Source organism: Dermacentor albipictus, chromosome 9 (assembly GCF_038994185.2).
Source record: "Dermacentor albipictus isolate Rhodes 1998 colony chromosome 9, USDA_Dalb.pri_finalv2, whole genome shotgun sequence".
Taxonomy (NCBI): domain Eukaryota; kingdom Metazoa; phylum Arthropoda; class Arachnida; order Ixodida; family Ixodidae; genus Dermacentor; species Dermacentor albipictus.
The window spans coordinates 108,414,654-108,430,273 of NC_091829.1; the positions used below are offsets into that span (position 1 = coordinate 108,414,654).

The following is a 15,620-nucleotide window of genomic DNA, read 5'->3' on the forward strand; positions in this document are numbered from 1 at the left end:
CTGCTCCGCTCCTGTTCTACAGAACATCGGATTGCTACCGCGTACCACCCTCAAACGAACGGCCTCACCGAGCGACTCAACCGCACACTCACTGAAATGCTCGCCATGTACGTCTCCAACGATCACCGCGACTGGGACGTCGCTTTACCATACGTCACTTTCGCATACAACTCGTCCCGTCACGACACTGCCGGATTTTCACCATTTTTCCTTTTGTACGGCCGCGACCCCACCTTGCCTTTTGACACGTTGCTACCTTCCGCAGTACAGTCACCCAGCACTGCTTACGCTCGCGAGGCTATTGACTTAGCCGCCCAGGCCCGAGATGTCGCCCGTCATCGCCTCACAGTCTCGCAAGCTTCTCAAAAGCGACGCTACGACCTTCGGCACCGAGACCACCATTTTTCACCTGGTTCCCTTGTCCTTCTCTGGACGCCTTCACGTCGTGTCGGCTTGTCGGAAAAATTACTGTCCCGTTTTTCTGGTCCGTACCAGATCTTACGCCAACTGTCCGACGTGACCTACGAGATCGCCCCACTCGGTCAGCCTTCCGTGCCTCCCAACTTAACCAGTGATGTTGTTCACGTCACCAGGCTCAAGCCCTATGTCCCCCCAATAAGTGAGGCTGTTTAACTTGCACCGGGACGGAGCTCCCCCACCGGGAGGGTGATGTTACGGTGAAGTGAAGGAAGACGTTGAGTTGGACTAGAGAAAGACGAAGTCTGGCGGTTGCCTGAACGCCATATCCATCATTTGTAAATATAAGTTATTTTACACTCGTGGGCCTGCTTTCTTCCCGCAACAATATAATACATGTATCCGGCAACTGAAGCTTCCCGTCGCCCATTACTTTCCGCAAAAGAAGTATCAAAATCGAACTTTAGCCATACGACAATTCGCTGCGCCGCAACAATGTATTTTTTTTTCTGTGAGGCGGAGGCACCGAAATGAAAAAAAAAAACGCATAGGAAAGTATGTTGGCCAGAATCTAATGCCTACTTCGGGCACCTAATGGGGCTACGGAAGGAATACCGAAGAAAATATGAGACGCTTGGTCCACTGAGAACCATACGCATACTGCTCAGTATCCTACAGCGGCAAAACAAGACTTTCCGGAAAGGTCCCGCTCAAGGAATGCGGCGCGATCCTTCGAGTCCCCACAGTGATGGCGGCGAGCGACCATTGTTTTTTTTTCTCGTCTGTTAGCCAGAAAGCGTCCACAACTCTGTCCGGTGGAAATTCACTCGGCCAGAGCAAACCGAACGCGCACCGAAGTGCACCGCATGGTGGTCGGGGCCATACGAGAAAAACGTATGCGCTCTGGCTGGCTCTGGGAGCCCGCGGGTAGGGTAGCGAGAACAAAAAAAAATTGAAGAGGCTTAATGTGTCCTCGCGAATAAAAGTCAAAGTGGAAAAAATAAATAAGAACGTAGTTACTTTGGCTGGCTTTAGTGTCTTGACATGGATATTCTGGCGTAGGGTAAAAAAAAATCCTGATATTTTTTTATGTGACATGACGGCACAAATGAACTACCCCAACGCTTCGTCTCATTGGACCTCGCTGCCTGCTTTGTCAACTCATCTGCTAGTGTGTTGATTTGGCTTGTCTTATATGTTGCGATGTAAGACTTTAGAAAAGTCAATAGACCCTCGGCGTCAAATGTTTATAACAACATTAAACCCACAAAGTTCCGCAATTGAAAATCTAAAGCACAACTTTGGAAATGTCAATGCACCTTTCACATCAAGAGCTTATGGAATTTATACCCATAAAGTTTCGCAATTGATATCCATGCGCTCCATGGATTCCGTGGCCTCAGTGAGATGCCGCGGCGAGCCCGCACACCAACAAAGCGCCCTTGAAACTTTGTGCTCGGATGGGACTGCTTGACATTATGTGACTCCCGGTGTATGTGCGTTGCCACGAAATCCAGCCCGAGTTTGCAATCTTCGCGGTTAAATGTCTTTTCGAGCGTGAAAAGGGCATTCTAGAAAAACTCCAGAGTGATTTCCGGCGCCGGGGCTCGCTTCGGTCGGCGGTGCATGGACAGCACGAAAACATTTCGGGGGGGGGGGGGGGACTGAAGCCCCATAAGCCCCCCTCCCCCCCCCCTGGCTACGGCCCTGCAACCACTCTATTTTTACCGACGTCGCATTTTGTCACTATCAACTTTTTCGCAGTGTCAAAAAACTCTTAAGGCTCACTCACCCTAGGCCGACTCGACACGGATTTCGATCTGCCGAATATTGGCGAAAGCGTTTTTTCCTTCGTGTGGGCACCTCTGTCGCACCATACCGACGCCGACTACCTGCCGACAACCGGCGGGGAGCTCAGCGTCGGTACAGTGCGACAAAGGCACCGACATGAAGGTAAAAAAGCGCTTTCGCCAACAGTCGGCAGATCGAAATCCGTGTCGGGTTGGCCTAGTCTGAATGAGCCTTTAGAGACAACTCGGGAGTGTTCTGAAGGAAAATTATGCCGAAAATGAGTTACCCAAGCAGACGGAACAACTTTTCTTAACGCGTTAGCATTAGAAGGGTTGAAGTGGCAAAAGGTATGGGAAGTGTGGGAAGCCGGTCACGTGGCGCACGCACACACGTGCACACACACGCGCTGCTCAAAATGCTGGTGCTGCGTTAGGCCGGATCGCGTGCCTAGACGTGATAGTCACTCCGCATAGCCCACCCGCCATTTACATAATTCCAGTATAGAAAAAAAAAACGTTTCGCTAGAAAACCGCATATCAACGAGCATTCACTTTTAATGAAACGTGGGAACGTTAGTTGAACAAAAGGTTTGGCATGCTAATGCAGTATAGGGTATGTATGGGGTGATCATTCTTGTCTTTTCCGTAATTTTTGAATGAATTCTGGGGTTAAATTTACACGCCAAAACCACGATTTGATAATGAGGCACGCAGCAGTGGGGGTGCGTTTTGCATTTGTCCCCCATCGAAACGCGGCCATCGGGGCCGCGATTTGATCCCGCGACCTCGTGCTTAGCAGCTCAACATCGTAGCCACTAAGCTTCCCGGAAATGTTAGACATCGTTGGTGGCAGACAGCGCAGTTCTTGTCCTTGAGCTGGGCTATTCGAAGAGGCGGACACTTCCAGCATGATAAATCGAAACATTTCACAAAACACAATGTTCACTAATTAACTTAATTGCTTTACGGTACATATTACAATTGACGAAATGTAGCGCATGAGTTTGCAAGACGTATTCACTTCAAATGAAACTCCAGGATGACACAAGTTTTGAAATATAACCCAAAGTGCGGGATGAAATACATGGGAGCTCCAGTCACTTTTGTGCATAAATGCATAAAAGAAAGTTGTTAATAATGTAAGTGGATGAACAGGGCATTTTTATGGGGAGTTAGTATATTTCCGAACAGCAGTGAATTAGCTGTGGTGATAAACTTTGGAAATTTGCAGGTGGAAGTAGGAATCGGCTAGCGCAAGACACGTGTATTTGGAGGACGCTGGAAGAGTCACCAGTTCTGCAGTGGGCAAAAAGAAACAGGCTGTCATTCGGCGTCATTCTGTAGATTCATTCCAAGTGAACGCGCCTTGCAAGCTCACCCGCTACAATTTATAAATAGCAATATGTGCCTAAAGGTAACTAAATAAGAAGTTAAGTGTTTTTTTTTTGTTGGCTGAATATGTAACTTTCTCGTGCAACTAATATCCACCTCACTGAATAATTCAGGTTCGACGAACGAAAGCTTTGACATGCTACTACAGGTTCAATATGTAAAAAAAATATCAGGTTTTACGTGCCAAAATCACTTTCTGGTTATGAGGCCCGCCGTAGTGGTGGAATCCGGAAATTTCGACCATCTGGGGTTCTTTAACGTGCACCTAAATCTAAGTACACGGGTGTTTTCGCATATCGCCCCCATCGAAATGCGGCCGCCGTGGCCGGTATTTGATCCCGCGACCTCATGCTCAGCAGCCTAACACCATAGCCACTGAGCAACCACGGCGGGTAGGGTCAATATATAACTAGAGATCAAAAGACGAAAGTACAAGAAAAAGATAAACACACATGCACCCACTCGCACAAAGCTCGGGCAGCGGTAGTAGTAAGCACCATGAAATGAACATGGTGTAAAAGGGAGCTTTACGGCACCGAGAAATTGTTATCCATCTCTGTCTTTTGACGGCACCGCAGCAATGGGTAACATTTTAGTTATTGAAGGTCAAAATGCTAAAATCCGTGGCAAAGTAGGTAAATTTAATGGTATTGACAATTCCAATGGCGTCAATATATACGAAAATAAGCACATTACACTACATCCCTGTAAAGGGTGCACCGTCGTAGATATAGCCACGTTGAGGCAAAGCCGCCACACGGCACACTTTTGGGGAAATGACTTCGCTTGGACTATACTCCGTGTCAGGTGGCTTCGAGGCCAAGCTGAGAAGCCGCGCTATCCATGGTCTCCGTAAATTTTCCATGATTGCGAGCGGATTTTCAAGACTAAACCGTCCTTCGACGAAGAGAAACGTCGGAACGCCTTCCAAGAACAACAAGGCTTTGGTAGGAGGACCCCTCTCTGGGACACATCAGCGACTTTCGTGAGCTGCCACGCCAGAGGCCGAGCTATCCCTCACACTGGTATACGACAACCCCAGGGCCGGCAGATCTTCCACACCCTGAGTGGAGACTGGGCCCAGCTCCGCCAAGGGCCAACACCGGCAGAAGACATTGACTTCGTTGGAGTGGAGGGACAGAATCTCCCCTGAAGAATACGAGCATAAGGGTGGATGGTGGCACACCCCCGCTGAAAATCTATTACTCGTAGCAGTAACAAGTACCAGTAACAATAATGCAGAAATCTGTGGAAGGAATCGATTGCCAGGCTACGACGCTTGAAAACATGCAAAAAGATTCGGCACCCAAAACCAAAGTATAACAACAACCAACGATAAACCAACATGGCCAGAAACAACACATTAAATATATTGCAGTGGAACTGCAGAGGCTACCGCAAAAAGCAAGGCCCGCTACAGCAATTCATAAATTCACAGTTAAGTCCTCCTGACATGATCGCGCTGCAGGAGACAAACACCGTGCCGACACTCAAGGGATACACGTGCCAAGAAAAAGATCGCACGGCCACCTTAATTAGTAAACAACTAGTCGCCATAGCACACGATGAAATTCCGGACACGCGGATAGAACACATCGTGACAGAGATAATTCCAAAGAAAAAGGGGAAACAAAAAAGCACTTTCATTATAAACTCATGCAGTCCACCGCGACAAAATGACGGGGATTTTCAGAAACCTTTCATAGGAGCCAGCAAGCTAGTGAAATCCAACACCCTGCTCATAATTGGTGACTTTAATGCCAGAGGGCAGAGCTGGGGATATCAAAAAGACACTAAGAAGGGAACGCAAGTTAGCGACGCAGCAGAAATCACAAGCTGCACCCTTTTAACGGATGCAAACCATCCAACGCGCCTAGGCAACAGTGTTAGTCCCGACACATGCCCAGACCTGACATACGTCAGGGGAGCTAGGCAAGCCAAGTGGGAGAACCTGCTGGAGAACCTGGGTAGCGACCATTATATTATAAGAACGCAAGTGTCGGCAGGGAACGTCAAGCGCAAGATAGGAAGAGCCAAAATAACGAACTGGAACGCTTTTCGCAAAGAATGCAAGCACATGGGGGGGGGGGGGGCGATAACCTCCATAGAGGAATGGTGCAAACAACTTAAAGGAAATACAACAACAATACACCCAGGAGGTCGAAAGGTCAGAGCAAACACCGGAGGTGGACTCGCGACTCCTCAGGCTATGGGAGGCAAGGCGTGGACTAACAAAAAGGTGGAAGAAACAACGACGAAATAAGAAGTTAAAGAAGAAGATAGCGGAGGTTACCAAGGAGGCAGAGGAATAGGCAGCCCAACTCACACGACAAAGTTGGCAAAAGTTTAGCGACTCGCTGAATAGAACCCTCAGCACCGCAAAAACCTGGCGTATCCTCAAGGCTCTAATGGACCCATCAAGACCAAGTCAGAAAGTAACAAGGCCATCCAAAGACTAGTACATATATTTGAAGGGACAGAAGAAGAGCTACTGGAAAAGTCCGTGTAAAGTGCTACGGGCAAGATAAACCCTAAGCGTACACGGAGAGATACCGAGGCGAAGAAAACGCCGACCTAGACAGACCCATCACAAGGGAGGAAGTTTTCGCAGCAGTTAAGGCATCGACCCGGAACACAGCAGCAGGTGCGGACAAGATTAGGAACGCATTAATCCGCAACCTAAGTGATGAGGCGGTCACACAGCTGACGAACTTCCTCAACGCACATTGGGAAGTGGGGACACTGCCAGAGGAATGGAAACATGCGGAAGTAGTTATGACCCCAAGCCAGGGAAAAAGCTACTAGTTGAAAGCCTACGGCCGATATCATTCACTTCGTGCCTTGACAAGTTGTACGAGCGAATCGTGACAAGGAGGCTACAACAATACATGGAAGATGAAGATCTGTATCCCCACAGTATGTTCGGCTTTCGCACCAAATTATCAACTCAAGACGTCCTGCTACAAATTAAAGAGGGGGTTCTAAGCAACATCCCCTACAACGGAGAAAACATAATAATCGCACTCGATGTCAAAGGAGCATTCGACAACGTCAGCCACGCAGCCATCCTCAAGGGACTGGACGATCTCAATAGCGGACGAAGAATCCACGGCTACGTGACAGCGTTCCTATCAAACAGAACAGCCACGGTGGGGTTAGAAGACCTGCGGACAGACGAGTTCCACACGCCTAACAAAGGAACCCCGCAGGGGTCCGTGATCTCACCGATCCTTTTCAACATTGCAATGATTGGGATAGCCCGGAAGCTGGAAGGGATCAACGGCATACATCACGCCATTTATGCCGATGATATCACCATCGGGACTAACCAAGGCTCGCTCAGCCAAAAAGAAGAACGACTACAAGCCGCAGCAACATGCGTGGAAGAATGTGTTAGGGAAAGAGGCCTCGCCTGCTCGACGGAGAAGTCAGAGCTCCTGCGAGTCAGAAGAGGAAAACGCTCGGAAGAACAAATCAGCGTCACCCTAGAAGGACAAAAAAATACCAGAAAAAGAAGCTGTCAGGATTCTGGGAATGTGGGTGCAGAGCAATCAACGCCGCGCACACACCGTAAACATACTCAAGCAAGCGACGGCACAAGTGGCACGTATGATCACCCGCGTCTCGCAAAATAGAAGTGGCATGAAGGAGGAAGATACAGTCAAGTTGGTTAAGAGCCTCATAATCAGCCGGACTGCGTACGCCCTCTCATATTACTACACAAACAAAGGTGAACGAAACCAGGCCGACGCCATCATAAGAAAAGCGTTTAAAACAGCGCTTCACCTGCCGGCCAACAACTCGACAGAGAAGCTGCTGGGCCTTGGACTCCACAACACGTTCGAGGAGCTCAAAGAAGCACAATTAGGGTCGCAGCTACTCAGATTCAAGCATACTACCACGGGCAGAGAGCTCCTAAAAAAACTGGGGCATAAAGAAATTGAGAGGGAAGAACAAAGAACGGCAAACCTACCCGATGAGTATCGCAGTACCATCGAAGTAGGGTCCCTGCCAAGAAACATGGACCCGAATTTACACACAGCCAGGCGGAACGCTAGGACAAAGTATGTAGAAAAATACCTAGCAACCAAGGCGAACACGGTATACACGGACGCCGCGGTATATCCTCGAGAACGAAGGGAAAAAGAACAAAGAGTCGTCACGGCAGTAATTAGCTCGGACTAGAGGGAAATCGCCTGCGCGTCGGCACGGGATTGTACGGTAACCGAGGGAGAGGAAACGGCTGTTGCTCTAGCAGCTGTGGAGGGCTACCGCACAAATAGATCCCTTATAATTCTAACAGACTCCAAGGAAGCATGTCGAAACTACATTAACGGCAGAATTGGTCTAAAAGCGCTCCAAATCTTCATCCGTGCTGGCCAACAGAATAAACACATTAGACACACCATCTTTTGGGTAGCGGAGCACACTGAGATTGAGGGCAACCAAAGGGTAGATAGGATCGCTCGCGAGCATACGAACCGAGCGGGCCTAAACAGAGATCCTGAGGACTTTATAACAGTGATCCCAACGTACACTGACATACTAAATTACCATAGAGGGACGAGGATCAGATATCTCCCACCTCACAATACACTCACTCAAGAACAGGCAGTTTACTGGCGAAAGCTGCAGACAGGAACTTTCCCAAATTCACATATGCTACACAAAATGTTCCCAGGTCAATACAGGGACACATGCCCGTGGTGTGGCTCAATACCCACTCTTTATCACATCACATGGGAGTGCAATACGAATAAGGCATTCCACAACATAGAAAATCCGAATGCGGAGCAGTGGGAGAGCGTGCTCTCCAGCGGCGACCCTAGCCTCCAACGGAGGCTGGTGGATCATGCCCGACGAGCAGCCACGCTCAGTGGTGCCCTGGAATAGGGGCGCCAACCATGCAGGCCGGAGATCGGCATCAACTATTAGAAGATGAAGACATCCGGCCCGACCGCTGAATTACTCTTTCTAGGGCAATAAAGTTTACTTCCTCCTCCTCCTCTTTTGCACGAAGCGGGGGGGGGGGGGGGGCAGCCAAACTGTCTGGATATAAAACGCATGGTACAGCGAGCAAGAACACGCCTGTCTCAACCCTAGTTAACAGAAATTTACCTGTACCAACACACGATAGAGGGGTTATAAGCGTGGACCACGTCCTAATCGAGATAATCCCTAAACGACAACATGAAGAGAGTTTATGCGTACTAAATGTTTAAATCAGCCCTAGAAGCAACAAGATGAGGTTTGGAGAGTTAATTAGACAAACAAGAACTATAGCCAATCATCAGGCATTGGTAGCACTGGGGGACTATATCGCACCGGACCAATGCTTGGGGTACAAAAACGACACCGCGAAAGGCAGGAATATATCGCTTTGGGCGCAAAGGGCCCACGTTACCCTAGTAACGGACGGGCAAACACCCACCAGTATAGGCAATAGTGTCAGCATCGATACTACGCCAGATTTTACATTTATGAGAAACACGCATGATGCACATTGGACAAACACCCTGGAAAATCTTGTAAGTAACCATTATATCCTTGAAACAGCAATTAACGGTGGACCCCCGCGAAGGAAACGAACATCCGTCATCATGGTAGAATGGAAGAAACTCGGCAAAAAACGGAATATACTACAGCACTTGATTGACCCTGAACACGGTAAAATTGGGCAAAGGCACTACATCAATAAGTAAACCCACGCATATGCAAGCACAGAAACAGAATTACTGAAAGAGGTCGAATCACTAAACATAGGAGACCAAGCGCAGATTGCGTAACCGCGCTATACTGGAGAGGAAAACCTCGAATTGGTCGTACACCCGTGAGCAAAAGTACAAGGACCACAGGCGCACGTGCCAAACTGCATCGACGCGCCGTCTACCGACGCGGTGCCTGCTGTCGAGAGGGCCGCTAGAGCAGTGGTGCGTATGCGCGTCCCGTCATATATGCTGGCCTGACATGTGGCTTTGCCTAACGTCGCTGTGGTGCTCATAGAATAAACGTCCACTGGGCGTCGTTTTCGCTGTTCCGTCGCATCTGGGCCACTGTTTTACGCAGCGGCTGCTGCTGGGCTGGCGCGCGCGTCCGCCGCGCTTCGCTTTCATTCTTTGGGGGAATTATGGCACGCCGCACTGTCTTCTCTGACGTCTTTAGATGACTCGCGCAAAGTGGCCTTCTGCGGCTTTGCGTTATCTCGAACTGTTCCAATGTTTGCTGCCGCAAGTGGAAGCAAGGTTTTGCAATCGGTGTCCGCCATCGCGTTAGGAAGTAGAATGGAGCTGCAGGGTCTACTATGCTCCACAAAAAGCAGGATGCTAAAAGGAGAAATTAGCCTTCACTTCTTCAAGCCCTTCAACAAGGCTTGAACAAGAAAAGCACGCAAGGGTGCCACTACAGACCGGAGCGGCAACGCTGACACATGCGCGAGTATATAAAAACAGGTGCAGCTGTGCGGTGCACGCTGCCGTGAAGTTCCAATTACCGTTTCCACCTTGCGAATTGGGACGAGGTTACGGACCTGAATCACCGGTCTGGATCTCCTCATGGCATCGCGCTACGAGTGGATACCACGGCACCTTCGAGGCGTCATCGCCGCCTATGGAAAATTGACAGTGCAGTAAAATCATGCATACATTTGCGAAAATATAATTTCCGAATTTAAAAGCAACACGTTGGCTCGTCCTAAGCGCCCTCAAGACGGCAGTCTGTCGATGGTCACCCCAACCAGTGATTCAGGTCGGTAACCCCGACCCGATTCGAAAGGGGGCAACCGTAATTGGAACTTCACGGCAGCGTGCACCTCACCGCTGCACCTGATTTTATGTTCTCGCGCATGTGTCAGCGTTCCCGCTGCTGTCTGTAGTGGCACCCTCACGTGCATTTCTTGTTCAAGCCTTGTTGAAGGGTTTGAATAAATAAATGCAGTACGGTGCCGTTAATTTCTCCTTTTAGCATCCTGCTGCTTGCGGAGCATAGTAGCCCCTGCAGCTCAGTTCTACCTCTTAACGCGACGACTGACACAGATTGCAAAACCTTGCATCTACCTGCGGCAGCAAGCATTGGAACAGTTCGAGATAACACAAATAAATGAATTCTGGTGTTTTACGTGCCAAAACCACTTTCTGATTATGAGGCACGCCGTAGTGGAGGACTCCGGAAATTTCGACAACGTGCACCTAAATCTAAGCACACGGGTGTTTTTGGCATTTCGCCCCCTTCGAAATGCGGCCGCCGTGGCCGGGATTCGATCCCTCAGCAGCTCAGCAGCCTAACACCATTGCCACTGAGCAACCACGGCGGGTACAACACAAAGCCGCAGAAGGCCACTTTGTGAGAGTTGTCTAAAGGCGTCAGACAAGGCAGTGCGACGTGCGATAATTCCCCCCGAAAAAGAATGAAAGCGAAGCGCGGCGGACGCGCGTGCCAACGCAGCCGCAGCCGCTGCGTAAAACAATGGCCCAGATGCGACGGAGGAGCGAAAACGACGCCCTGTAGACGTTTAGTCTACGAGCACCACAGCGACGTCAGACAAAGCTACGTGTCAGGCCAGCAGATATGATGGGACGCGCATGCACACCGCTGCTCTAGCGGCACTCTCGAGAGCAGGCACCGCGTCGGTAGACGGCGTTTCGATGCAGTTTGGCATGCGCTCCCGTGATCCGTATAATTTTGCTCATGGGTGTACCTGTGAAGTAAGCAGAAGTTAGGCAGGCGCTGCAGTACCTGCGCCCGAAATCCGCTCCGGGCTCCGATGGCATCAGCAACAAAATGCTACGGAATCACGATGACCCCTCTATAAAGGCGATTACCCAATACATGAACGACTGCTGCGAGAAGGGCGCTATCGCTCAACAATTAAAAACAGCGCATATAATCATGACCACAAAACAAGGAAAAATGCTAAAGTAAGAAAGTCTAACACCGATATCATTAACATCGCAAGCGTGACTCACACAGATGTGTGTAAAGCCACAATAAGAGCATGTTATTGCAGTACTTGCTCACCGTAGAGAAACACTAGTGATAGCTGATAATTGATAGGGTTAAAAAAAATTCACTACTTCAGGGTATTTTGAAACAGTTTAAAAAGGAAGCATTCCTCCATCTGACGAAAACCGGGCAGGGTGACGAGGTATATGATGTGTACCAACGCGTTTAAAATAAAGGTCCCCATGAAAATCAGGACATTCAAGCAAAATATGCCGAGCAGTTAGTTGCTCTCCACATTTCTGACAGGTTGGCGAGTCTCCAACGATAAAAATTTGTACGAGCGTTCTGCGTACGTGCGTGCGTGTGTGTCCTATTCGTAATCTTCAGAGAGCTACTTCTGGAAGCCTAGGAAGCTTCAGTACAGGACTTTTCAGTAATAGTGGTTTTAATAAGTAATCTTATTTTATATCCCGCTCTCTGCGAGCGGTTTTGGAGCCTCTGCCGTACAAATCTCTTCACATCCTGACTTGCAACCTGTTTGACATCTGTTTGACATTTGTTTGACATTCTGGTCTGCTAGTTCATTTCCTAGCATACCACAGTGATCTGGCACCCAGCATATTACAATGGCTGTCTTTGACCAGTGAATATACTTTAGAACACTAATTTTTAAAATTCATCGACAATAATGACACTCCTTAATGTGAAATTTGAGCGCAGCTCTATACGTGTTTTCATTTCGCGATATATTGGCTGGCGCGGACAATCTGTCTCGTGCAGCACGTTGCAAACGGAGTGAATCGTGGCGTGACTGCCTCTCTAATCGGGAGATCAAGAGAGGCAGAGCGTGCGTGACGCGTGGGCGCGATTCATAGCAGCCGTCGCGCAGAGAGATCTCCGCTCATGCAAAGCTTTGTTTCCATATGTGGTACGGTGGCGTGACTGGTGAACACACAATACGCGCTACTCTGGCGCCATCTCGAAGCCAGAGTCTTGTGCGCCACTACGCTTTCGTCTCGCGCTTTCGCCATGCCCTCTTCCTGCCCTTTCCGCCTCATGGTTCCGCAGCACCCTCCTCCTCCGCTTTCCTCCTCGCGCTCTATTCGCTATCGCTGTCTTTCATCACCTGCTGCGCTTCGCGTTCGCTCGGTTACGAGGGACGCCGACGCTCGCCGCAGGGACGGGCGCCCAAGAGCTGCACTCTAAAACCGAGCTGCGCGAGTGCCTAACCGAATATAGTCCGGTTACGACACTTAGACAATGCGTGTATATATATAACAGCTTGCTGTATTCTGTTTTGTAGGATATGGTTGAAGGTTTGGAGAATGCCGTAAGTTTTAGCTGGAAGAAGGCTGCTGTCCTTACTCAATTTCCGGTAGCTTTCAAGGCTTCTATCGTTAGCTGCACATGACACAGCTGTGGTCGATTTTATCGAAAAATGAAATTGATAGACACATGTATTCCAAGAATAAAGTGTTGTGTAATCGCTACACTTGGATTGCGCTTACTGTTTATGCATTTGAAGGAAAATCAGTTTTCTGGGCGAAGATCTCATGGGAGCGATGCTATTGCCTTAACTTCCATCACGTCATTGAAACTAATCTGAAGCTCATTTGGCACGGCCTTCACAACCAATGGGAATTGTTTCCAAATGGACGGCCGATTTTCAAGCAGTTGTTTACAGAGAAAATTTCAAAGAAGTGATGTGCAGGGATGTTTACTTTGGGAGATGAAATTCAGAGCATATGTTACGATTCGTCGTTCAGAACATTCGTTACTGAGCAAATTCTGTTTAAGTTTGCCACGTCTTCTAGCCCTGCCTGCAGCGAAACCCTACAGCAAAACAAACTGAAGTAAAGTTTTTCTAACACAAATAAGTATACTGTTAGGATTTTGCTCACACAATACCTTATTTCATTTCTTTATTAGTTCAAGAAATGTTACTTTTTGAATGTCAGTAACAAGACATTTATTTCATTTTCTGTGTAATATAAGTAGGCATTTCACGCGTACAACTTGCGCTAGAATATCGTGACAAAGAACAGTAATGGCGCAGCATGTGCGTTGCAATACATGAGTAAAAGGTAGCGTATATCCTAAAAAGAGAAGAGACCAACCGTCGCGAAGTCAGGCGGGGCTCAATATCGGCAAGCCCACTAAGCGAGAACAATTGTTTGTGGATGACCAACGTGAAGCTGCTGAACGAAGGAAAACTCTGCAACTCGAGTTGCATGCCGGTGGTCTGTCCTTCCACCAGGTTAGTCAGAATGTTGTCGAACTGCATTGCTAGAACGTAGCGCACAACGAAGCCAGGGTTCACGGGCTTTCTCACTATGGCCTCAACTCGAGCATGAGGCGATAGTCTGCGCAGGTGAGAGCCAGCCTGGATAACGCCCCTTCTCACCTGCGCTGCTTCTCTCCTTTGCCTCTTATGTCTAAATTGTCTCTAGCGTCTTGCTGCTCAGCCCCGGTTCCATTTCCGCCGAAGGCTGAATGCAAGTAGGACTGGTGTTCTGAGCTCCGAGTGCACGTCAAAGGGGCGACAGGATATTTGAGACTTTGTTTTTTTAGGAAAGTACGCCACCTATAAACCTTAGAAATATCAGTAAGCGTTAGAGCGCTCTAAATAATTTATTTTCTATAACCAGTGTCGATATAGTTTCCCAGGAGGTGACCGTATCGCGACGGCACGATGCGAGTAGTCTCGCGGGAGAAGGGCCCCATCGACACATCTTGATACTCGCTCCGGCTCGCTCCTTCTCCTCCTATGTTGCTACATCGGGCCGTTCGGGCCACACAAGTTATTTAACTCTCCAGACAACTCTTTCCACGCAAGAAGAGAACAGCCTGAAATATGTCCGTGCTCATTTAAAAATAAATCCAAGTGAAGTAAAAAAATCCCTCCAGAGGTCCTTTCATCACGGCGATTCTCATAACCCCCACGTTGCAAGGGAACGTAAAAAATCAATCAATAATCGGTAAATCACAATCGATATTGCTACCTCCGAAACAAATGTTGCTGCGAGTGGAGTGTCAGAGGGAACTGCCCTTCTTGCTGCCAGTCGCGAGAGAGCTGCGCGTTCACGCGGGCTTTCAAGCGGTTTTCTTGCATAATAACTGTAATGCATGCGAAGAACGAACGTTATTCTTAACAGGAGAAATGGGGTGCCCTTGAAAAGCTCGTGGAAATTGAAACCACCTACACCTTTCCTCTACGCAATACTGTAGTGTGTCACATTTAAAGCATTTCTCTAAGGCACATCCAGGCCTCCTTGAGAAAGTGTCGTGCCTCTCGAACACTGTCATCGAGCGCGTCATCGCGTAATCACGGCCGCGTGTCCACGTTCAGCAGCGGAACGCCACAGGGGAGAGAACCAACGTGCCTCAAAGAGCCACGCACCTTCCTGCAACTCGGGCAGCAGCTGGGTGATGACCATCTCCCCGCGGTCCAGGGCGTGCAACCTGTGGCACGCGCTCGGCGTCCTCTCCGCACTCGCTGCCTTGACGAGCGTCCAGAGCAAGGCAGCCGAGTCGGTCGTGCTGATGTCTCACGTGGAGACGAACCTACTACGTGGTGCCCCATGCGGGGTAGAGTGCCACACGCGCAGAGGACTTCTGGAGGTTCTCGCCCGTGGCCTCATGAAGCTGGTGATCGCCGAGTCGTCCGAAGAGAGACGTAAGGAGGGCGGAGTCTGGCCCCACTCCAAGCCACACAGCGGGTCCTCCGCACTGGACGCCGGCGTAGGAGTGGCCAACAGCTTCCTGCGGACACTACTCAGACGACGTCGGACTAGAGGACGAATACAATTTCTGACCCATCCCTGTTTATAAACACCCACATTCTTGTATGATAACACGAGAATGCATGTCTTTTCATATGAGAACTATGGTGGTAGAGAAACGTCAAAGTTGGGTGTGTAAGCGTCATACGCTTTTTATCTTTGTCCTCTCTCTCTCCCTGTATCTCTAGGGATCGGTTTATGCTCGAAGCCCGTCTGGTCATTCACATCACCATTGCAAAAGTGCTTGACTGACTTGGAATCAGCCACTGCGGCCAGGAATGGAACTCGCGACCTAACGCTC

At 49.1% G+C, this 15,620-nt stretch overlaps 1 protein-coding gene across 1 annotated transcript in view; it reads right to left on the reverse strand.

Annotated features, from left to right (window-relative positions):
• LOC139050013 (uncharacterized) overlaps positions 1 to 15,282 on the reverse strand; it is a 28,085-nt gene extending 12,803 nt beyond the window's left edge. The window contains exon 1 of the mRNA XM_070526084.1: positions 14,938 to 15,282. Within this exon, the coding sequence (XP_070382185.1) occupies positions 14,938 to 14,974 (37 nt within the window). The 5' untranslated portion in view covers positions 14,975 to 15,282. The remainder of the gene's footprint in view (positions 1 to 14,937) is intronic.
• Between the last annotated feature and the right edge of the window lie 338 nt (positions 15,283 to 15,620).